General features: G+C 31.6%; 1 protein-coding gene across 2 annotated transcripts; it reads left to right on the top strand.

The window, feature by feature from the left end:
- On the top strand, nucleotides 1-25,450 carry LOC136977823 (TIP41-like protein). Of its 2 annotated transcripts, XM_067273402.1 has the most exons (9): nucleotides 1-136; nucleotides 1,938-2,172; nucleotides 2,793-2,972; nucleotides 6,113-6,212; nucleotides 9,313-9,444; nucleotides 14,702-14,797; nucleotides 14,879-14,941; nucleotides 15,044-15,145; nucleotides 15,550-16,189. In XM_067273402.1, the coding sequence occupies exons 2-8, from the start codon at nucleotides 1,973-1,975 to the stop codon at nucleotides 15,134-15,136; spliced, it is 864 nt and encodes a 287-aa protein (XP_067129503.1). In that variant the 5' UTR covers nucleotides 1-136; nucleotides 1,938-1,972; the 3' UTR covers nucleotides 15,137-15,145; nucleotides 15,550-16,189. The 2 variants fall into 2 exon arrangements, with proteins under 2 accessions (XP_067129503.1, XP_067129502.1); XM_067273401.1 differs by lacking the exons at nucleotides 1-136; nucleotides 1,938-2,172; nucleotides 2,793-2,972; ... (3 more) ...; nucleotides 14,879-14,941; nucleotides 15,550-16,189 and adding an exon at nucleotides 23,787-25,450 and having other exon boundaries at nucleotides 15,063-15,145.
- Nucleotides 25,451-25,459: the final 9 nt, after the last annotated feature.

Below are 25,459 nucleotides of genomic sequence, written 5' to 3'. Positions count from 1 at the left end.
CCAATATGGCGTAATATTTTAAAGTCTTTCGAAGATCTTTCGTTTTCCAATCGGCAATTGTTTGAGAAGTAGATTTTGGGCTCCGTTTATACACTTGCCGGATGGAGAGGTGACGTGCAACATACGTCCACATAAGGTACAGTACATAGGTAAACAAAGCGAAGCGTGGAAGACAAAGCCAGTGTAGTGTTATTTACGTATATTTTTCGGGGATTTTTTCTAACGCGTAAGTTTTTTGCCGTAATTTACCGCGCATTTCGGTCAAATGAAGTAGTGTTTCAAAAACACACCGGATAAACGGTGTTGACCCTCGATTCTGAAATAGTGAACGAACGGTTGTGATTATGTGTGATATAACCGACTGTTCTGTGTTTGGGAGTGCTTCGCTCATAGGTTATTCTTTCTCACGTAATTTTCGAAGCGTACGATAAAAAACAGTCAAGCGACAAAAAAAATAGATTTATATTGTTTTTATTACAAATTAGGAATAATTTACTATTAATTTTTCTGTTTAAAAATTCTGAAATTCGACAATTTGGATCGATGTTCATTTTTGGAATTTTGGTTAATTGTTCCTTTGTCGGAAGTTTTTATTGCATTAAATTAAAACTAAGAAAAAATATTTTATGCTAATTGTAGAATTGGTTCCATTTTTATAACTGGCCGCGTTCGTGCACGGTTTCGCTTGCCGATACTTTTTAAATGGGTAAATGTCGAACTCGGTGTATCCGAACGCTCGACGAAACGTCGAACGTTCCGATACGCCGAGAGGGTTGGGAAGTTAGGTCGGGTAAACCGGGCTGGGTCTCGCGTCGACGAAAGAACAATAAACGGACTGGACGGAGCAGGGTCTACTTGATCCCCATTAAAATGGATGATGAAATGGAATATTACATTGGGAGCACAAACCAGACCCTTAAAGCCAGAATTACCAAACACGAGGAAGATTTAAAAAGAGCCGGGCACTCGCCGACTCTGACCGAGCGACTCGTAGTTAATAAAAAAGTGGCGTCTAATGGGAGATTGCAGAAATTAATGTTGTAAATAAAAAATTTTTGCAGCTAACGATAGCCAAAGAACTTTTGATAAACAAAGGAAAAGTGGTAGTCGATCTAGACCCTCGTGTGGCTTACTCGTTACTTGGTCTATCGTTTTCCCTACGATGCTACCGTTCGGGCTTCTCCCCAAATCGGCCTACGAGGTCTAGAAAAGTAAAGTATGTACGGGGTTGTGAAAAATGTATAGCCGGATATAATCGAGGCAGAAAAACCTAACCGCCGGATGAATATATTTCAAAATAACGTCGGTGCACGGCCAAAGGTATGCCATTTATATATCGTGACCTTCAAAAGTCGTTTTCCCGATATTATGCAGGTGAGTCGCCGTCGCGAGCGACGAATTCTTTCGAGTGCCACGCAAAAACTTACGTTACCCGATATGGCGTTTCCGAGACGACGTTCTGCACGGCGTCGCGCGTACCGTTCTTCTTGTTCGCCGGTGTTTGAGGACGTGTAGCAAACGTCCGACTCTTTAGGTACCCCTGCAAGAAGTCCAGAGTGGCCAAATCTGATGTCCTTGCTAGCTTGTCTCCAAATCTGATTTGGGGATATTTATTGGGAGATATTTGAACTTAGGAAGCTGTTCTATTCGTTTGTAAAAGTTAAATATTTGGATCTAACAATGGGATAGAACGATCTCAAAAAGCATTTTATCTCGTTAAAATGTCGACTCTCTTAAACGATTTCTTAGTTGCTTCCGTTTCGGGTTTAATCGCGAAGTCGTTCGATTCGGTCTCGCGATTATAATTTAATAAAAGTACGATATTTTTCGTATTAAATTTTCAATAATGTATATTTTAAAATTTATATATAGTATTTGTATTTATTCTCTTTGCATTCGTTAAGAAAAAGTATATAATAATAATTGTTTTTAACTAGAAAGAATAAGATATCTTATATTGGAATACTTAAAAATGGAAGATGAAATTGATGGAAATGCTGTTGGAAATAAATCTTCTCATGTTCTAAAACAAACTTTTGACTTTGGTCCTTGGACACTTACATCTATAAAAAGCCATATTTTGCAGTCTAAATGCACTAGTGCAGATATTTGTAATGTTCTCAGACAGAAATCAATTGAAGATAGTAATATGAAATATTGCACTTTTTGTAGGTAAGCTGTATTTAAACTTTAATCATATCATAAATAAATTTAAAATAGTTAATAAAATAAAAATTATACTTGAAATATGAAATATTATTTTCAAATTGGTCAGATCGTATGTTAAAATGTTCAGAAAAATATCTTAACATGATGAACTAGGAATATTTTATTGTATTGTAGATTTGAATGCTTTACTTTAAATGTTTATCATCTTAATGGAGATTGTTATTTAGCAAAACTAGAGTGTACGCTACAGACATTGTTGTTTATAACACATATGACAAATATCAAAACAAAAATGTATTGATTTTCATTGATTAACTAATATTTAAATTATATCTTTCTAGAATGATTTCATAAAATCAATAAAAGTTTTAATATTATGAAATGTTTTTTTTTTTTTTTTTAAAGTCGACAGAAACTTTGTCTTCATAATTTTCATAATTAACAGCTAAAAATATTTAGCTTTAGCTAAAATTTTAAACTTTTATCACTCTTATTTTCGAAAGCAACTTTGTTTAATTTAAGATAAAAATTTAAATTATTTTTTTTATTGAACAGTTTATTTAAATGAAAGAATTTCTTTGTAAATATTTTAATGTCTTAATGTTTTTATTATTGTATTTCAGATTTGAAAAAGAATTACAACTACCTCAACTTCCAGACATGACTTTCGCAAATAATAATCTTAGTATTAAACATAAAGATGGATTTGGAATTGAATTTAACTGTCTTGATGCTTTAAAACTGGTTGAAAGCAAACAAGATTTAATGAAAGTTGCAGTTGCAGAGATATGGCAACAAGCAAGGTTAAATTTTATATTTAATAAGTTTTTTAGTTAATAACTGTTCTTAAATATATTGTAATCGAAAGAAATGTGAATTTTATGTAATAGCAAGATCAATAACAGCATTTTATATTTCTGGATTTATTAACATTATTTTAATATCTTTTAAATGTAATTATCATTTCATTAATTTTTATATCTATACTAAGTTTTTAAAATACCTGTTCCAATTATTTGTAAAATTTTCTTTTGTTAAGAGTTATATAAAAATACTTCTGATACTTAAATAGAACTTCTAAATAGAGTAAAAGTTTAATGGAAAACTATTTGATTTCACAACACTTTACTTTCAAGAACAGTATATCTAGATTTTTTAATTATGTATATTCATAGGTTAAATAAAATAAAAATTTTTAAATTAAAAAAACATAATTGAGGAATAAATAACCATTATACTAAACTTTTTTATTATTATTTAATTGTCATCTTCAATGCCACTGCTTTAATTGCTTTAAAGCACCTTCCAAACAACAATCCCCATTAAAATCCACAAACATACGTGTCTTAGTGGGATTTTGAACCCTACAGTCTGGCAAATTAGAAACACTGCCTTAACACGTTCACATGACGTGTTGGCTGTTTAAGCTGTTTCAACATTGAAAAGTTGTGTAAAATTAATAATTTGTATGTACTTTATTAGTAGGCAGTATGTTAGAAATTATTTTTCAGCATTTTTAATAAATTTTTTCTTGAACTGTTTTTAACAAAATTCTTTTATGTTTTTAAAAACAATATAATGTTTGATTACAAATATTAAACTGAACAACTATTTGTACTTAATAAATATATACATTATTCAAATTTAGAGTAAACATAATATGAATTACAATACACTACATTAAGAAAAAATGAAAACATAAAATGTGCACCTAAGTATAATTTATTTTATTCTGTGTGACTGAAATCAATAAATATTAAATTTATATCTGATTGTGATCAATTAATTGATCTGTCAAAATTAATTAACTGTAATTTTTATCTAAAAGTATTTTTAGATAATAATATGCTTAGTAAAAACTGTCATATGCTAAAATTGTAAATGCAGTTCTTCTATAAGGAGCATATGTGCTATTAGCTTTGCCAGTTTAGTTAGGTAAATGTGTAAGGATTGTACAAATTACCACTTTTTTAAACACTCCAGCAAATCATTTAATGTTGTAAAGACGTTTTCGATTGTCTTTAACGATCTTTGTCAGTTAAACAATAAAGTAAAAAGAACATTAAAAAAATAGAGCATAATAAATTAAAATTATGAAAATAATTAGTGCACTTACACGTACAATGTTGCATGCTTGGGGGAATAAATACAAAATAAAGATAAGGATATATAAAAATATAATACAAAAATATCTCAACAGTTTTGCATTAAAAATTATTGTCTCTTAATAATTACAGTTTATCTTTATAAAACGATTTTCATGCTGTGGACAGAGAGTTGGTGTCCCTATGGTTAATACAAGTTGTTTTTAGTTGCGCTTTATAAATTTCAAGTTTTTCAAGATGTTTGATAGAGTGCTTGCTAGACGTGGGTCTAATAATGGAAGCCTGGTCCCATATAACTAACTTTCTGTTCGTTGGCGTAAGATGCTGAAATGGTGCTATTGTTGTTTTTTCTAATGGAGTATTTATGTTCTTTGATTCTTCCCTCCAAACTTCTCAACCTACATAAACACTATCAGAAACAAAACGACGGTCTTTGATTGGTATGGAGTAAATGCCTGAGGTAGCAATCTGGTTGTCATTCTTTTTATCATTTCTCAGTAACTTGTACACTGGGATTATGATAATAAATGATCTGTAAGTTATTGATATTTGCAATATCATTCATCATTTTTCTTAATAATGGTTGGTAGTTGATTACCGTCGTGCATTTATTGTTGCTTAAGGGAGACTGGTTAGTTTTATTTTGAAAGGTTGCGATGAGATATTTTATAAGATTCTTTTGGTAACCATTCTGTTGTGCTATTTGGATGATGTACTTCAATTCCTTGTATCAAGTATACTTGTGCAATGAGTGAAGGCTCGTTTGATCCACGCTCGGAAAGCTGCATATTTCAAGTGTCTAGGATCCGTTGAATTATTTGGGATGATGATGTTATTTGGGCCTGGTTTTTGGTAGATGTTAGTCCATAGTTCACCTCCTTTGCATATGATATTAATGTCAAGGAAATGGACATTACTCATGCTTTCTTGGTCCAGTCACAACTTTAAATCATAGTTATTATTATTGATGTTATTTAAGAAAGATAGAACGTTGAGATTATTCTTCCATGGAATGAATACGTCATCAACGTATCTAGAGTAAAGGATGACTTCTTTCTTGAATTTCGGTAATACGTAGTTTCTAGTTGACATAAAACCAGATCACAAAGTATGGGTGACATAGGTCAGCTCATTAGAAACTCCCCTGCTCTGTAGGAAAATGTTTCCATTAAATTTGAAGAAGGATGTGTAACAAATTAAATCTGTGAGTTCTAGAATGTGCGTATGGTATTTTTCGGAATTCTCGATGTTGTTAAGCATAAAGTCCCTTAAGGTGCAGAAACACGGTGGTAATTTTATAGATGGATATAAAGAATCATAATCCATGACCGTCATTAACCATGGGGACACCGATTCTCTGTCCACAGCGTGGAAATCATTTTATGAAGATAAACTGTAATTATTAAGAGAGAATAACTTTTAATGCAAAACTGTTGAGCTATTTTTGTATTATTTTTTTTATATATCCTTAATTTTATTTTGTATTTATTCCTCCAAGTGTGCAACATTGTACGTGCAAGTGCACTTATTATCATCATAATTTTAATTTATTATGCTCTATTTCTTTAATGTTCTTTTTACTTTATTGTTTAACTGACGAAGATCATTAAAGACGATCGAAAACGTCTTTACAACATTAAATTATTTGCTGGAGTGTTTAAAAAGGTGGTAATTTGTATAATTTTTTCTACTTCCAGTATAGGTTAATATTTTTAATGTATAAGAATTTGATAGAGTAAAATATTTAGTAATAATTTGTGATATAAGGTTTTTTTTTTGTTTATTATTGTTAATATTAGCCTAATATTCCTTTATATTTATTAAATAAATATTTTTAGAAGTGAATGCAAATATGCAAAAGATGTTGTCAAGCCATTTGACTGGACTTTTACTACAGATTACAAAGGAACATTATTATCAGATGGTAAATCACTCAAAGTAAGTATTTTATGTAATATGAAATAATCTGGCATTAGATTGGATTAGTGAGTATGAAGTCCAGATTAATTCTTAATCTGGACTTCATACTCACTAATCCAATTAATTCCTAATCTGGAATCTTGAAATCTTGATTATGTAATTCTTGATTTGAATGCTGTTGATAAATATGACCACAATTGTCACTAATAATTGTGTTGATTGCATTAAAGATGATCCTCAATACAAAAAAAAAGGTGAAGACAGAATGGGTAAAATTATTTGTCCAAATAAAAGTTCAAATTTTGGGGCATTTTTGTAGTAATTACTCTGTTTCTTAATTAATGATGTATAAAATATTTTTAGTGATTAATGTATACAGGCATATCCCAGGTTATGATCATCTCACAATAAAACAAACTGCACACACAACCATCATATATTTCTACCCCTGTGATGATCTGACTTATTAGGGGTGGTATGATATTGGAGTCACCAATTTTGATCAAACTCTGAGGTTATAGTGTATCCCCCAACAACTGACATGTGCCAAGCAGTAAGGCACAATACTGAAAATTGCAAATCACTTAAAACCTTTAAAAATTCTGGCATTTATAGAGTAGTTGGTGGCTCAGTAGGGGCAAGTTGGTTTTATAATTTTGAGTTTGATGTTTCATATTTTGGTGGAATCAATGTAATTTTTGTTTTTACACAAAGCTATAATTTTTATTTCTTGGTATTTTTAAATTTATTATATTGTCAGAAAGAAAAACTTAACAGGGTAATAAAACAATAAAATCCATCTGTTTCAAGTAACAAGTCAATGTCAAAAGCAATTAACAAATGCTACTTAACAATATTTTTTAAAAAACAAAACTTTTTCATGTTTTCATGTACAGTAGGTACTTACTCTGACAGCAAAGTCATTGTTTAACCTAAAAGTGTGTATAATTGAATTTTCGTTTGCTAAAGAATGATAAGATGGCTTTGATATCTCGTGCTAACATCAATAGCATAGAAATATGTTCTGCAGAAAATCACTGCATGACAATATTACAAAATTTACATATTGTGAAAGCATCCTTCAAAATCAAGACCAAATTGCAGCTGTGAGGGTTCTTTATCAATTTCAGAAGTTGTGAAGACGGTAGAAAAAGAAAACATTAGGCGCACTGATATTTTCCACTGTGGTATGGTATGAATGTTTCTCCTCCAAGTTAGTCGATGATGGAGAAGGGCTTTTAATTAAGTTTGTTTTTCAGTGACATACATAAATCTTCTTATTGTAAAAATCTGTATTTATTCAATGCACGTACGGCAGAAATGTTAATTGTTTCACATGCTTCTACAACAATTATCATCTACAAAATTGTGCTCCTGGAAAACAAACAGATTGAATAATGTTAATAAAAATGTCTTTTATTAACAAAACTGGCCTTCAATAATAATAATTTTGTTTAAATCTAATCCTGTTTCCAAATAAATTATAAATAAATGTTAATATGAATCGATATGTATGTGAATATTTGAAAATAATTCTTAAATAAATATAATAAATTTAAAAATACCAAGAATAAATTAAATAGTATAATTGTGTAAAAAAATAATTACATTCACACCACCAAGATTCAAAACACCAACCTCACAATTATGAAATTGGCATGTCCCCACCAAGGAGCCACCAATCACTCTGCAAATGATGGAAATTCTAAAGGTTTTAAGTGATTTGCAATTTTCAACCTCAATCATTTCCTTTAATTTTGAGTATTGTTGTCTCACTGTTTTGCACATGCTAGTCATTGGGGATGTACTATAACCTTATGAAGTTTGATTAAAATCAATGACCCCAATGTCATGCCATCCCCTCATTAGCTATCCCCACTGATATGACACTTCATCGTTCCAAGTGTTTCAACCTGTCCAGTTTTTGTGTCAGGTGTTGGGCAAAGACCAAACATTTCTGTGTTTTAAGAAAATTTGGCAAATTGTCAATTTAATTCTATTTTACATAGCTGATTTTATAACTCACAAACAGACAGTCTTATAATTTAATTAGCAAGCCATTTATAAAAACATTCCAGATACTGATCCTTGAGGACAGCCTTTATTTATGGTACAAGTTTCTTTTTAACAAAGTCCATTTAAACTGAGTGTTCTGTCTTTTAAGATATCCTTGAGCAAGTAGAAAATAATTTATGATACTTTGGTATTTCTGATAAGTTTTAAAATTAAAGACTATCAGGCATTGTCAAATTCACCTTTTGATATCTAGAAATATTAGACATCAGTCTCTTTTTTCCTTGCTGTAGAGTAGGGGGTCACCAAACTTTTTTCACTGTGGGCCACATAACTGAGAGAATGACAAGTGCGGGCCACATAACCATTTTGTTCAATATTGTATACTGAATACACAAAAAATAAAGAGAACCAATATATTTATTTACCAATACACAAACACGATCGCTGCAGTAAGCTCGTAATTGCTTTTCTTAGAAACTTTATTGCAAGTACTCACACAAAAGTGCTCTGATATCCAGTCTCAAAAAGTTGCCAAATTTTTCATTTCACTGATTTTCTTAAAAATTATATTACTGTCAAATGCAAAAATCAGATTGGATCAATTTTGACATTTTTACTTACACTTATTTTAATTTTTTTTTTACACAGTAAGTCCATCTACAGTCTATGATATTTCCATATAAATAATTATATTTTAACTCATTTGTGGCTCAGAGTGGCAGAGGACCGGATGAATTGATCTCACAGGCCAGATCTGGCCCATGGGCTATAGGTTGGTGACAGCTGCTGTAGAGTATCACACAATTTAACAAGGGACATTTTGCAGAATGCTGGAGTATGAAATCATATTTGTCGTTGCTCCAAAACTTTCCATGAGGTGAAACTTTCTTTACACAAAGAAACTTTAATAATACTAACTAAAAAACAATGTATGAGAAATGGCAATTCACAATACAGCCATTCATGATAAAACTACTATTGATGGAATGCATTATGTAACCAGGAGTATGCCTGTAAATATTTAGCAATATTAATATTACAGTAATAGAATATAATATAAATTGAAAATTTACATCATCAAATAAAATATATTTTTATTCAGATATCAGAAACATCAGAAAGAATTGATTTAGAAAAATTGAAAGTAAAGGAGAAAATTATGTTTTATGATGATATCCATCTGTTTGAAGATGAACTTGCAGATAATGGATGTGCACAATGTTCTGTTAAAGTTGTAAGAAATTTTTCAATATCTTTAGCCATAAATACTAATACTAAATTACTAACGAATATTATTTTAAAACAAATTAATAAAAGTATTAGTTTTGGATTTAAAATACATATAGTTAAGTGTATAAATATTGTAGATGTAATATAAATTGAAATACAGTGTATTCTTAGATTACAATAAATTTGATTAAAATGAAAAACTTGAAAGTTGAGCTCTTGTATAAAAGAATATTAAAATTAATTAGTTTATATATGAATTATATGGATGGAAATGAATCATTTTGATATGTAAAAAATCGATTCATATATTAAAATTATAAAAATTAAAACAGAAATTTTTTCTTGAAAAGGTTTAAAATTTGTTATGATCAATAAAGAAAATTAATATTAAGAGTAAACCTAAATAATATATAACAGACATGGGCAAATGTGGCTCTTGTAGAGTCGCATGCAGCTCTTACTGAAAGTGTTAATTTCTGCTTTTTATTATTATTTTTACAATTTTATTTCCACAATTTTGTGAAAATATGTAATTATATACATGTAATATCTAGTAATTTATTTCCAAGTTGGTGCAATAAATCAAATTGACATTTCAAATCTATTCTTTTAAAACAAGTTCTCGACCCGGATGGGGACACCCTATTCTTTCCTGCCTTACCGTACTATCCGCCAAGACAGTACAGAACTATGGCTCCCACGCATTTTACAAAACCTACATTTCGGCTTTCGCCGGACTCTTGCTTGCCCACCTCTGATATATAACTTGAAAAAGTTTTATTTTACTAATGAATTTCAAATGTTTTCAAATATTCAATAGGATTATTCTTTAGCGTTCAAATTATACAAATTTATTTTACACATCTACATTAATTTATTACATATATGTAATTAATTGAGCAAACTTATTGATTCTATGGTTATTTTAGTTTTATATTTACCAGTAAATTTGCCCATCAAGAATGACAGATTGTATGATTTTTAGTAAAGTGAAATGAAATAAAATAATTATTATGTACAATATTTTATTGAAAAGTTTAGTATATGTTAGAAAACTTCTGGTAGATATATCTATTTAATCATCATTATATGTCATTTTTATTTTCATGAAAAATATTATCGGCTGAACTTAATGCAATTTTAAAAAAGTTACCCTGGTTAACTTTGTTAATGGTTTGTCCTAAATTTATTACAGTTCTTTCAGTCTGAGAACTTAATGTAGAAGAAAGACTGCAGCATTTTTTTGGACATTACTGAACATGATACTTGCTTATTAAAAGCAAAGAAAGTAATAACTTACAAACCTTGAATTTAAAAAGATATTTAATGAAACACTAAACTATGTAGACATATCTGAAAGAGATTTGCAACTTTCGATGCTTTATTCAATACTTAATCAAACTTTGATGAACATGAAATAATTTTAATGTGTGAAGTAAAAACATAATAAATTTATATTTTTACCATCTTGCTTATGAATAATGTGAAAATGAAGCATGTGCTAACACAAATAATCACATAACAAAATGTAAAAGGGCTTTATAAAAATAAATGTTATAAATGTATTTGAAGCTTTATATATATAATATATATATATATTTTTTTATGAAATATACACATTAAGACAATTAATTTAAAATAAAAATTATCATAAAATTCAAAAGATTCTAATAATAATTTATGTGAAAGTACTACTGATCACATGGCCAGCCAAAAATTGCTAAAATTGTTAATAATTGAATAAAGTCTAAATATAATTTAATTTTTTATAGTTTTCTGCACATTTAGAGGTCATGATGTTTGATCACTGACCACTCTGACTTTGTTCACTTTTAAATATGTAGATTAAAGGATGATAACAACAACAAAAATATCAGAATAATATTGAAAAACATGCTTTGAAATCTGAATACTATTACCATATAATCAACCAACAATATTATATTGCATTTAAAAACTTTTTATTCAATTTTCATAACTGTTAGATTTTTAAAAATTTTTTTATTATTTATTAAATATGTAAATTAAATTAATTTACATATTACATATTACCAATTCTTACAAAAGTATCTTTTTATTTAATGTCTTAGAATTTTATTTTGAAGAATACACTGCCTTTTAAGAATAGTTGAAATTATCAGCTACAGGTTATAAGTATTGAAAATACAAATAGGATAGTCAAAAGGATAAAAAATAAATAAATAAATATTTTCTTTGGAATTGAAACTACAAACTGAAATAAAGATAAGCTTTCAAAATAATTTTAAATCAAAGAATTACCAAAGAGAAAATGGGGGGAAAAATGCAAAATCTAATAGTAAGCAGTAATTTCAGCTTACCATTATTAACAGAATACCTATCAAATTTAATCAATCAGTTTTTTATCAGAAAACAAGAGAGTTTGGCTTAAAAATGTAAAATTTCTTCTAGCATTGAGGTGGTCTTTCCATTATCTTAGAAATGTATTTTACTGTGAATAACATTTAATTAAAATGCAAAGTTTAAGCTAGTACAGTTTTTTATATCTATTTTTATATTTGTATTTTTGTATTTTCTTTATTGGTTATAGTTTAATATTTATCCATATTGAATTATTATCTGCATTGGGAGTTCTGGTTGCAAGTTTCTAAGCTGCTGGCACATTTTGTTTCAGACTTTAGTGATATGAAAGATTCTTTGTGTTGGTGTTTCTTAAATGTATTATGTTGGAAAAGAGGATAATATTAATCTAATACAAATTATTTTATTCATTTCTGGAGTGAAACCTAACCTGGCTTCTTACAAAAATCTCTGATAAAATGTAGACCTCTGTTGAGTTAAACTAAATCAAGTAATAGGAAAGATCGTCCCACTCCTAATACTAAACTCTAATAACACAGGAATATTTATATAATAAAAAATTTGGGTTTTGATCTATAAGTCTTAAATGAATGAACAGAAATTAATGAGATTTTCAGGAAGCATACCTCCACTTACATTGAACACATTGAGTGCTGGAACTGGCAATTAGGTGTAGCAGAGGCATGACTCTGTCCATTTTTCTTTAGAGAAACACTGAACACCACTGCATATGTGCATATTTTCACAGAATTTGTTTGAACAGTTTGATCTGGAACTGACACAGCGTTACTTCCAGCAAGATGGAGCAACTTGCTCCATGTCACAGAGTCGAATGGTGACAATCCAGAGCTTTTTTGAGGATTGTGTCATCTCTAAGAATCTGTGATTGCCACGATTTCCTGATCTTACCAGCCCAGACTTCTTTCTGTGGGACTATCTTAAGGAAAAAGTGTATTGCAACAAACTGTACATGATTGATGTCTTAGAGGATATTATTAGGAATGAGATCCAAAACATTTATGATACAACATTGAGATGTGTTATCAACAACTGTGTAAAGTACTATTTTTAGTATCTTAGGAAACCAACACTAACTGCGGCCGGTAAAACTTCCGTTAACCTAACTGGTACTTTACACGAATTCGAGATTAGTTTGCCAGGCCTGGGCTTTTACGCATGCGCCAAAAAAATTAGTAAGAATAACAACAAATATCAAGTCAAAGCAAAAGTTTCAAATATATTTAATTAGTAAATCGAATTTAACTATGTACAATTGTCTATAATCCAAAACAAAATTTATTAACGAAAATCAACAAGTCAACCCGACAATAAAACTCAGCTACTTAGCTTAACTTAATCTTAATTCCCCTTTGAAAATTCAACAAATCAAATACTTAAGAACTATGAACAAAATCTCTTACAAACTAAACGTCTATCTGTCACCTCACTATACTAAGAACCTGTTTCTTCAATCCTTTTGCTATCGTCAAATCGAATTCCTCTTTAAACACGTTGGATCGCCTAATTCTCAATCTGGACTTCGCCTCGAATTTTTCACTTGGTAGTACACCTCGATCAGGAATCACCTCGATCGTCTTTGGTTAGCGTGCTGGTTTTATGCTGTGAGGTGACGCCACAATTCAGCTAGGTTACTCCCCTTATTTACATACTTAATTTTCTAACATCAAATTTCTTTCTGGCAGCTTTAATTTTCCAACAAAATCTTATAAACTGTTTACAAAGCATTTAGCACAATTTTCTGGGATGTTTTATGACAGTTTAGTAAGTATTTCTTTTCTAGTGAGTGTGGGGATTCTCCCCTCCATTTTTTTTCTGCGGACTGTTCATTTCTGCTGGGCAGCGCAAGTGCGTGTGATTTTTCCTACGGCGCTCGTTCTTTCGTGAGTTGGTTTATTATCTTCTTTTTTGGTTACTAAGAGGGTGGTGGGAAACCTTCGTCCTAAGTAAACATAAGCCCCAAACAAAAATATAATAACACGAAAAATAATAATAAAATAAAAATAACGCTCGGACTCAGTTCCTTACACAACATGCAGCAACATGTTGACAGATGCCTGGCAGAAGGTGGCAACCACTTCCAATACTTGATGTGATGTGTTCAACATAAGTGGAGGTATGCTTCCTGAAAATCTCATTCATTTTCATTCATTTGTTTAAAATTTATAATAAAAGATTTAGGTTTGGGTCTGTATGAATCATCCTGTATTATTATTCCATATTTCCTAATACACTGGAAATTAGAACTAAAGTTCTCAAAGTTAAATGATTTATCTTTAACTAAACATTTTGATGATGGAAGTATTTTCGATCTATCTATATTTGGTTTATGGCGTCTGACGTCGCCTTCCAATCTCCAAGATTTTTCCTGGAGCTTTCTGCTGCGGTTTCTATTTATTTATTTATTTATTTTTTTTTACTGGAGATAGGGTGCAGGCCTATCGTCCAAACCCACAACCTGGAGGACCAGGGTGTTTCTTTTTTGTCTGGCACCTACTGTTTGACCTGTCCGGCTAGGATGGCCCTACCAGTAGTTAAGATACCACCAGCGTAGCTCTCCGAGTCATTTGTGTATGCAAGCTTCTCCACCACAACAAAGTAGAGAGAGACACCATTGGAAGAGAAAGTATTTTCTTATGCCAAATTATTTCTTATGGAAATCTTTCTGTAAAATTCAGAAATACTACATATTAAAAGCAACTTTAGTATATTTTCAGTATGGACAATAAAATCAGTCTAAAAATTATGACTATGTATTTGATTTCATTAGTGTGTAGAATGAGAAATTTGTTTTTTGTGCAATAAATTAAACAGAAGTAATAATTATTAATATTAAATAAAGTAAGTATATTTGTAATCTTTCTGTAAATTTCAGCTTTTTTTTTTTTTTTTTTTTTTTTCAGAGAGTAATGCAAGGTAGCTTTTTCATCTTGTTAAGATATTTTCTGAGAATTGATCATGTTCTAATTAGGATATTAGATACGAGAATATATCACGAGGTAAGTTTTTATTTTTAATTTCTTTTAATTTATATAAATTAATATAACAAATTTGCAAACATCTTTTTTTTTGTGACATAGTGTAATAAAAATTACATGCTTAGAGAATATACCAGTCGTGAAGGAAAAATTCCTGATTTGCAGGTAAAACTAATATATAGATGTCAAAAATAAATAATTTATCATCTTAATTATTGTTATCACTATTTTTAAATTCATTCTTATATTATATATTTATATTTATAGGTTTCTTCGTCAATTTTAACAAATCCTAATGAACTTTATCAACACGTACCCATTACATCTTCAAATTATGAAAAATTAGAATTTTCCGTATGAAGATGAACAGTAATTAATATTTTTGTGATTTAAATTGAATGTATTATATTTAAGTCATAATCTTGTAAATATTTATCTATATTGCATTATTATTACTCTTCATTATGATCTTTATTGTAAATATATATACACACACAAAAATTGGAAAGTCTGCCCTTGCTAAAAAATATGAAAAAAATATTTTTATAATTTAAATAAAATATTAAATCAAAATCTCTATTAAAAAAAATTTAATGTTTTAAAATTTTTTATTGTGCTAAAAATATTTAATTAAAATATTATAATAATTTGTAAAAAGTAAAATGCAATAATTTAAAGTAGATAAGTATTTTTAATATAAAATAAATGCTAAATTGAAATAAATTTTAAAAAGTTTTAAGTACAGATGTTTTAATTTTACTGTAATTTTTCAGATATTCAAATATCCACATTTTCCAGATATTAAACTTTTGTAAATTCAGGCAGATAATTCAAAGTTTTGGTTAATTCGGATTTCGCAGGTTGCACCGTCATTTCCCATAAATGTTAACGTTGCATTAACGTGCACCGATTCAGAATTTTAAGACCTGGATAATTTGAACAAAAAGAAATTGCACCAGGTATTACAAATGCAGTTTATTATGTAAATATCAGAAAGATGGCTTGATTAAGTTAACCTTGCTGAATGTTTCTTATTGTATACATCTTCATCTTTTTAATCTACAATAGAATTTTTATGGATGCTTAATTGTCAATATCCTAGAGCAGTCGTATCATTTTACAATGATTTCATTCTGGTTTAATAAACCTGTAAATAGTTTTAAATTTTTTCATGTGTAAAAATTTGATCGAGAAAAAATACGTATGTTATGGGATTTAAAGGCATTTGTCCACTTTTGGATGTTTCATGTTTGGAAAACTTGCCCTTCTGTATATGATATTTCGATATCCCTGAATTGCTTTTTGTACACTAAATTTGGGTTTTTGTACATTTCAACCAACAAACATTTTGAGCATGGTGTATGACACTTTCTTCAAAATTTTGATTTCAGTAAAATCAATTTTGATAATTAATTTTTAACGGCTGTTTTTTGTTTAATCTGTAGTTTTATTGCGATATATTCACCGTACAAAAAGTAAAACTTACTTATCTAAACGAGAGATTTTATAATTTTTATATTTTGCTCTCTCGAAACCGAACTCCCTTAATAGCGTGCGACTTTACCGCTCGACTATTATTCGGCATTTTATACTTTCGTACGCGGTTTTTTTACGAATACATTGTGTCAAAAAGTCGGGGACCGTAAAATGATACCTTAATTACAGTATTTGAAAACATCTCAGAAATTTAAATTGAAAATTTTTACATTACCGTATTAAAGTTAAGTAGCCGAACATAATAAAATACCGATATAAAATCTTTATAATCCAGATAATGTTTATTACATGAGCAGTATCAGAAGTAACTTTATTATATTTATGCATGAGGTAGGAAAATGTTTGATAGAAATTTATGGAATGTGTGATTATTACTTCGAAGCTAGGAATGAATACGGTAGAACCTCAAATACCCGAGTCAATTTCTATATATCATTTTTGGAAATTTAAAGCATTGTAAAAATTATATATGTTCTGTTTTTTATTATTTTTATTTTTCATATTTTTTATATATTGTAATTTTTATTTGGGTATTTTATTTTTATTTTATTTGAAGATGACTTTTGTCTTGTGGACACTGTTGTGACTTGTGTAAATTTGTAATAATAATAAATAAGTAAAACTGACGTTGAATTTTTTTCCTCTAATCGACAAAAAAAAAGAAAAAAATGCATATAATCTGTATACGGCAAAATCTAAGAAGTTTAATTTTTACTTTAGTTGTAAATTTAAGAGTTATTAACATAATTCATTTTATACTGATTTGATTATTATGTTTGCTTTTAGGATAATTTAATAATAAAAGCTGCTTCCATATGCTGTTTCATTAGAAAAATGTAAAATACGGCATGCTTCAAAGTGTACGTGGATTCATTAATAAATTATAGTCTGTCTTCAAACCCAACAAACCGAATATAAATGCTTGTTTACGTGTCTGTTGCTACGTGCATACGCACGTCAAAAGTATTATTCGGATACTTGGTGTTTTTCTGTAGAAACTTCAACTCATCCTGTATATTCAATACACAATTTGTTTCAAATATTTACTCAATCTAATTAACGAAGTAAGCAATACACCTTTTAACAGTTTCGGAAAATGCAAATTTTCAACTCTGTTAATGGATCATCTTTAGGCATAAAAAGAATGCTATTATGGGATAGGATAAATAACCAAAGGAAGGTAAACTGTGACATTTGCCCATGTTGTGAAAGATTAAGGAGAAAACTGCTAGGTAGGGGAAGGAAATATTTGTCCCTGTTATTGAGACATAAGTAAAATACCTGTATTGTTTGCACATACAACAATTGTCTCTTCCTTTACACAGCTAAATGCAAACAATAACGGAATTCATAATTTTAGCCGCTGTCACTAGTATTTTGGGTATTGATTGCCACTACGATCCGAAGGGAAAGTTCATTCTAACAGGAAAAGAGCACCAAATGACTACCTGACTTTAAATAGTTCGTATTTAAAATAAAAGTTTATGAAATTAAACCTAGTCTTAGTCAAAAATCTTAGATCCTAAGCATTTTCAAGAAAGAAAAAATAAAAATAAATAATAATAAACCAATTGGATTTATACACTAGTGCAAACATAAGAGTGGGTGGGGTAGTGGTTTATTTGTGGTTAGTATTGTGTATTTTTTATTCTCAGTAGCATAAACAGATTAAATTTTTAAAAAATGTGCGAAAATAAAGGATTCGGCAATGGAAAAATGTAAGCCACCTTTAATCCAGTTTTAATTCAGATTTGCATTAAAATCGTCAACCAGATGGTAAGTTGTTAGTCAATTGAATCCTGTCCAGACCGCTATAATTTATGTCGGAGAGTATGAATTGGGCAATTCTAGAGAATCCTAATTCGCTATGGAGTCAGCCATCGTGGGAAAAATGCCCATGATAGCATCAGGGCCATCTTTATGGAGTCAGCTAACAACTTAGGAGCCGTCCATAAATTACTTAAGGGTGATTTCGGCCATTCTAGACCAGTATCATAAAATTAATAATTGAACATGGAAAAGTGATATTCTTATGGAGGCTGTTTTAATTATTAAGTGATTTTAAACTGTAATAAAAACAAACAATATTTCTACGTTTAAAATGGCAAATACAGTAAGAAGCAGTCGATAAATCACGTAAGGACGATTTTGGCAATTTTAGACACCCACCCGCCCGTCTAAGAAACCGTAATATTTTCTTCGATACCCACCTTTCTCTATCTTACGTAATATTTAAGCATGATTTTATATTGATAGAAAGATTTTAACAAAAAAATTTTTTTACGAAACCCTAAAAATCTTAGGTCCAAAATATTAATTAATAATTATATATGTACTATTATTTATAAAAGACTGTGAAGAAATATAAAAATTTAATAAATTCGAATGAACAATTTATTTTAAGAACTGTATTTTTTAATTATTAACCATCTTTTTATTATCATCATTAATCAACGTCATAATATTCATTTTTATATTAATTTTCATTTTCACAAAAGGACGCAAAAAACGTTGACAGCTCGACCAGCTAGTGTACGTGTAAACAGAAACGTCTACACCCGTAGAAGTGGTGCACTTATTCTAATATAAAAAAAGAGAGAAACCACCACACGGCCTTTCTCCCGTGATAATGAGTCTGCTAGTGTTGTTATTCTATCATGTCACACGAGATGGCGTTAGTACCAGGGTTGCCACTCGCGACATTTGAAAAAACCCAGTCTGGATGGAAAAAAACCCAGAAAAATTCATGATTAAAACGTAATTATAACAGCAAAAATGTACTATGACAGACACTATGATACAAATTTAAAAAACATTTATTACTTAATTTACGCAGTAGTTAATGTTATTTCAGTTACTCTGTTTTTCTTTTTCCATTAACCCGTTAGTTTGTTTGGTCTTAATGTTGTTAATTTGCAAAAATATTCTCTCGATACAGGGTGAGGAATGTGGAAGAACTGTGAGCCGCGTCATAAATTAAGATGATAGGGCATATTTACAGTTACCAAAACCATCCTGTATGTCGCGCAACAAGAACCAATATTCTGGTATACAATTATATTGCATGACCAAATCTTTTGCTAAACGAAATGATCGCCATTCGTCATCGAACTGGTTAAGTTCATTTTCTGCAATTAATGTCTGGAAACGAACTACCAAACTTGCTAGAGATCTCGGTGTTCGGCTTAGGTCGTGCGCTACTAATGGGCAGTTTGGCAATAACGCCGTTTGGGTCGAACGAAAATTTCCTCTTAATTTGCTCTCAAAGTTCAACAAGAAATTTTAAGTAGTTCTCTTTAAATCGCACGACACTAGTGGTCGACAGAGGCTCAGTTTCTAACAGAGACATTGTTCTTCCACCAAGAAATATTTTTTCACATCTCGCTGATTTCTTACATCGCCTGGGTCAATTTCGGACCCAGGCGATGTAAGAATCACCAAGATGTAGTAAGCAAAGTTTCTTCCTTTATAAACATACTTAAAATATTACCATACGCTGCCGAAATCATGGAATATAATACATGTAGGCGAAAATGTTCTGATTGAAATTCGGTATTTAGAACATTCACTTTGTGTAACAGATACTGTAGAAAAACTAATGTATGTTTTGTTCCTTTGTTTACTAGCGTATCACTCATACCTCTGGCACCATCGATTTTGTCTGTTCTCATCTCTGATTGAAAATAAAGTTTTAAAACATCCCATTGTTCTCAAATAATGTTGATATCTTGTTTGTGATAATTTTGGTATTTTATGTTGACTCGTGTCGACAACCTCTCGAGTTATTTTGCCTTTCGCTGCTGCCAGCAAAATACGATGTAATATTTTAAGGAAATGTTTTCGCAGCAAGACTGCCACGAAGGGCAAAAGAATGGGAAATGCAACCAATAGCAAAAATTGATGGAAAATCTTGCTTCGATAATGTAAGAAGTCCAGTTTTGTTACCCACCATTGCAGCGCAGTTGTCACTGGCAAACCCGATCGTATTTTGTAAGAACATCGTTTACATCATTTTTTTTATGATCAAAAAAACGAACACCGATAGCCAAAATTTGTGAGACTGAAATATCGACGCTCTCGTCAATTATCATTGAAAAGTTTTGTTTCTTGCATATGTCTTCAATTTTCAGTTTTTCGTAATAAGCAATGCCATCCTGCATTAAATACGACAACTTGGTATGTTTCGTCCCAATAGATTTTGCAATTTAGCTACCCGGAAAGGCCTTTCTGCAAACATCTGTGAGACGATCTGCATTGCTAAAAGGCACGTCAGGCTCGGCAAAGTATGCCGCTATCGGCAATTCTGCCTTCGCAGTTTCTTCGTTAGCCGAGAGTTTCTTTTTTTGAAGATGGCATCAATTGATTTAGCTGTTTTGTCTCCGGCAGCTTCAAAAGTTTTCCTACGCTTAGGTCTTTTCGTGTGTGTCTCGATCATTGACTCGTTAGCATTTTTCAGCGCTGTGTTATAGCAAATACAAAAGCTGGAGTTTTTGTCCGTTTTCTCACGTCGCAGCCAGTCTTTAAACGTGGAAATTTTGGTGTGTACCAGGCCTTTTTCTGGCTGGTGTATCGGGTGGCATTTCGTTATCACTCGCGTTTAACCTAACATGTAAAGCGAAACGTTAATTTAGAAAAAAATTGAGCTAGATTACTTACCTCTGAAAATAACTGACCAATATTAACTGCAAACATTGTTATAAATTACTTAATAAAGTGATACTAATGAGTTTAAAACTTGGAAGTGTATAAAATTATTGCGAATAACCGAATGAAAATCAAAGTCCAAAGCGAGATAGAAGTCTGGCTTGTATACAATTCTTTGTTGCTGAATCGACACGTGGCAAAACCCTAAAACCGTGACAATTTCGTCGTTGCCAATGTTTTTAGCTTCTGTAGCCAAATATTATTAAAATATTTTCCAGCCAACTGCTACCTCCAGTCTTTTCTTTTTTAACTCTTTCCGCCCTGTGGGCAATAAGAGGACCTCTTACGGCGAGCCCACTGCGGGCCTGGTCGAACCCGTAATTGCCACAGATAATTTGTATACAGTATTAGACTCGGTAAGTCCGTTTCTTAAAATTTAGAACACTAACATTGTGTTGTAGGTAAGTTACACTTATTAAATATATAATTATTCACATTTAAGAATTAATAGAATAAATGCAACACGTTTAGGTGTCGTCACTTTAGTTCTTCTAAAACTTACACCACTTCACATACAAACTTACAATGTACTGTACATTTTCAAAATATACAACATATATATATATATTATGCCCATATTTAAGAATAAAAAATATTACTACTTTAAACATTTTCAAACCACAATGTTACAAACATTATTGCATAAAGCAATACATTTTAATTTCAAAATATACGTAAGCCATCCGGATTTTTAAGTAGCTGGAGTTAAGACGTTGTCGCTCGTCGCCATAGCAAATCATTGCGGGGTACGATTTCGTAGCTCGATCGGGTGCTTAACCCCCTACCCCCGAAATCGTAAGAAATCCTCGACCCCCACCCACCCAAAATACCTTACGTAATTTACGGACGGCTCCCTCTTTTTTAACTCTTTCCGCCCTGTGGGCACTAAGAGGGCCTCTTTTAGAAGGCCCATTATGGGTTCGGCCAGGCCCACAATGGGGCGACCGGGTGGTGAGGGACGGGGCCCGACATATCCGAACGGACCACCCCCGAAAAATTCCTGGGGATTATTCGACCCGTTCGGATTCGATCCCGGGTCCCCCAGACCGGTAGGCTGCCACCTCGACCGCTCGGCCATCCGGCCTCCCATGGACGGCCCCTTATCGGACTCGGGTTGTTCCGTAATTGATGTAACTACGGTGGGTAATTCGGTGCGTAAACAATGATGGTTCGCATTAATTAACGAATCAATCCGTATAAAACTCATAAAAATGTGATTATTTATGTCATTGATAATAAACGAATTGTCATTGATAGGGCAACCGAATCACAAACAAAATTATGCAAAATTGAAGTCTCGTAGTTTAACCGCGTAGAAGAAACTCGAACAATGTACGTAAAATTTTGTAATTTATTTATTATAATTTGCTTAAAATAGAAATTAAAGGTCATTAATCTGAAATAATGCGTAATTGCTCCGGATTAAATTAGGAAATATTTCTTCCATCCTGTCAACCTAAATATCACGTCACCTTTGATAGTGATTCGCGCAGCGCATAAATAAACCGGGATATTAAATTGAATAAATACAGTATTTACGGAAACGGAGAAAAATCCGGAAAATACCGCGAAAGATTTCAATTTTCTAGTGTGACCAAATGGCCACCGAGGAAAAAGAGCACGGTTTATTTCAAAATTGGGAAAATGTGGGATGCGTGTTTTTCTGAGTAAATGAAACTAAGTTGTTAGAAAATACTGGTGTAATTAATTCATAAATCAATTTTAAATTTTAATTTTCTTGTCCCCTTACAAATTTTTAGGTTAATGTTACCTATGGTTCCAAAATGGCGTCTCGTCTCCGATTTCAGCAAACGGAAGGAAACGGTGGGGACGAGCGTTCTAACCTAACCTATTCTAATAAATCACCATAATTATTGCCAACAAAACTATTACAATGGGTTAGGTTAGGTTAGAACGCGCGTCGCCACCGTTTCCTTTCTTCCGTTCGCTGGAATCGGAGACGAGACGCCATTTTGGAACCATAGGTAACATTAATCAATTTTTACAATGTAGGACATTCGCTATAATTTGAAAAATTATTCCAGACCGTGGACGTAAGGATAAAATGTAGGACTCTTCGGGAAGAAGAAAACGTCTGGCAATCCTAGATTTTCAGTTTGTTTTGTGTTCTGATTCGAGGTGAGAAATTTGCCACGTTTTATATCGTAAAGGCTCAAAAATTTCGAGAACCACGAGTGATATATACTAGTATTACGGAGTAATTTTTATTTTATCTATTTAAGCGAGCTTCGTGGTTCGTAACGATTTCTTTATTATATGCGGGGCCTGCCCGAGATGTAAGTGCACCGGGCGCAAAAACTTAGGGCGCCACAACCGGGATCGGTTAAAGCGCCCTAAATTTAACTAGACTTTAGGCGACTAAATTTATCTAACCGGTCGAGGCACCCTAAATAACCCGTGCCGTCCGTGGCACCAAAAATGCACAGTACCTAGGGACCCGAGAACTCTCGAGTCGATCTCGAGTATACGTATGTGTTTTCTGGATCCGCTTCTAATAATGTGACCTAATTCCGAATATCGACATTAGACTTTTTCTTAATATTTATCTTAAAAGATTGATTAAAGCTCGACATTTCGACCGAGGCGGCTTAAAAGTCGTGGCGTGTCTTTTTTAAATTAAATAGCGTTTTGTATAAAAAATTACGCGATAACACGTATAAAAGTATATTAAAAATTGAAGCGAGTGGAAATTGAGAAATAGAACAGAACAAGGAAATTGAGAAATGATGATTTCGTTGCTGATAGAGAATTTCCTTTCCTCGCTAAACAAATCCTGTTACTTTCCTAGGTAAAGTTAAAGTGTCGAGACAGTGTCATCGTAATGGATCTAAGGATTCAGTTGTTAATGTGGACATTATTGAAAACCGCGGCTTTAAATAACGCCGACGATTACGGCGAAGTACACAATGCAACGGGAAATTCTTCGGATTATGCGTACGACGACGAACACGTTTTAGAAACTAAGATGTTGGCCGACGTCTGCTCCCGAGACATTTTGGAGAAATTGAATATAATTTTTGAAGGAAACAGAAGCAAACAGATTTACGTAGAAAGTCTTTCGGAGGGATGGAGCGAAGAATTCCTGAACTGTCCCCATATCGCGCTGGACTCGACCGAATTCTGCGCTATCGATAACACTACTATGTACATAGCCGAGTATTTCACCGTATACAAAGCTACCGATTATTATACCGACGGTAAGGTAATGTTTGTGTGCGCGAGAAAGGAAATGATAGAGCAATCCTCCACCAACGAAAAGTTCGAAATTATAACTAATATAGGAATATCGTTGTCGAATACGTGTCTGGGACTTCACATATTGGCCTTCGTTTGTATCCCCGAAATGAGAAATCTCTCGGGTAAAAATTTGTTTTCTTTAACGATTGCAGTCTTTTTCAGTTTTCTGTTTTTTATCGTTAGTTCTAACGTAAAATTTAGAGCAAGTTGCGTAATATTTGCGGTATTAACTTATTATTTCTTAATATCTTCCTTTCTGTGGATGAGTGTCATCGGATTCGAAATATGGCGATCTTTGAAAACGTTGAGATACGAAACCGGATTTTATGCCAAAAATAAAGAGCTGCAGAGATATTTACAATATTCCGTTTTTGGATGGGCCACTCCGGTTTTATTGGTTCTGATCATTCTTATTATCGACAACTCCCCCGGCGTGAAAGGAGATTTTAGACCCGCCCTGGGAGAAAAACGATGTTGGTTCAATAGTATGACTCCTTTTCATATATTTTTCTTGACACCTCTGGTACTGGTAATGGTTTCCAATCTAGTTTTCTTTATCTGGAGTTCGTATATTATATGCCACACCGATAAAATGTCGAAAGACAAACGTTTCAACGTGTTAATGAAAAGATGCGCTTCGTACTTTCGCTTATTTGTAGTCAGTGGTTTAACTTGGATATCCGGCATCGTTCATTTCGTTATTCAGTCCACGGCAACCGCTTGGATTTTTGTCGTATTTACTTCGTTCTATGGCATATTTGTCTTCATTTCGTTCACCTTGACCAAGAAAGTCCTTAAAAAGTTGAAGACGAAGTGTCCTCTGTTGGAAAAATGGCTGCCTTCTGCCGGTGCCACTTCCGAAACCGAGGAAAGTAAGACATGAGCATTTTGCGGGATCCTTTTGTTTTACGCCTTATTCGACGATTATACGAAATTTTATTGAATAGTTATTAATAGGAATTTGGTAACTCGTTTACGCATTACTCGATGTATTATTGTCATTATTTCGTTGGAAATATAATCTTAAACTTAAATTGGTGTTTTATTTCGCATACGATTATATATATTTGCATAATGTAAGGCTATGTTATAACACTGGCAATGCGATATGAAATTAAATGTATGTAGAGATGTATCGTTTTGTTATAAACACGAACGTTGTTTGTAGATATTAAAATGTCAAATAATCGAAAATAAAATTGTTTTAAATACGAATTTGATTTT

Source organism: Centruroides vittatus, unplaced genomic scaffold, assembly GCF_030686945.1.
Source record: "Centruroides vittatus isolate TY-2023 unplaced genomic scaffold, ASM3068694v2 contig_476, whole genome shotgun sequence".
In the NCBI taxonomy this organism is placed as follows: domain Eukaryota; kingdom Metazoa; phylum Arthropoda; class Arachnida; order Scorpiones; family Buthidae; genus Centruroides; species Centruroides vittatus.
Note: the sequence above shows the minus strand (reverse complement) of the source record. Positions and strands in the feature narration are given on the sequence as shown.

Bases quoted from the DNA above. Each gene is read 5' to 3' on its own strand.
- LOC136977823 (XM_067273401.1), top strand. From the start codon at position 23,820: ATGGATCTAAGGATTCAGTTGTTAATGTGGACATTATTGAAAACCGCG.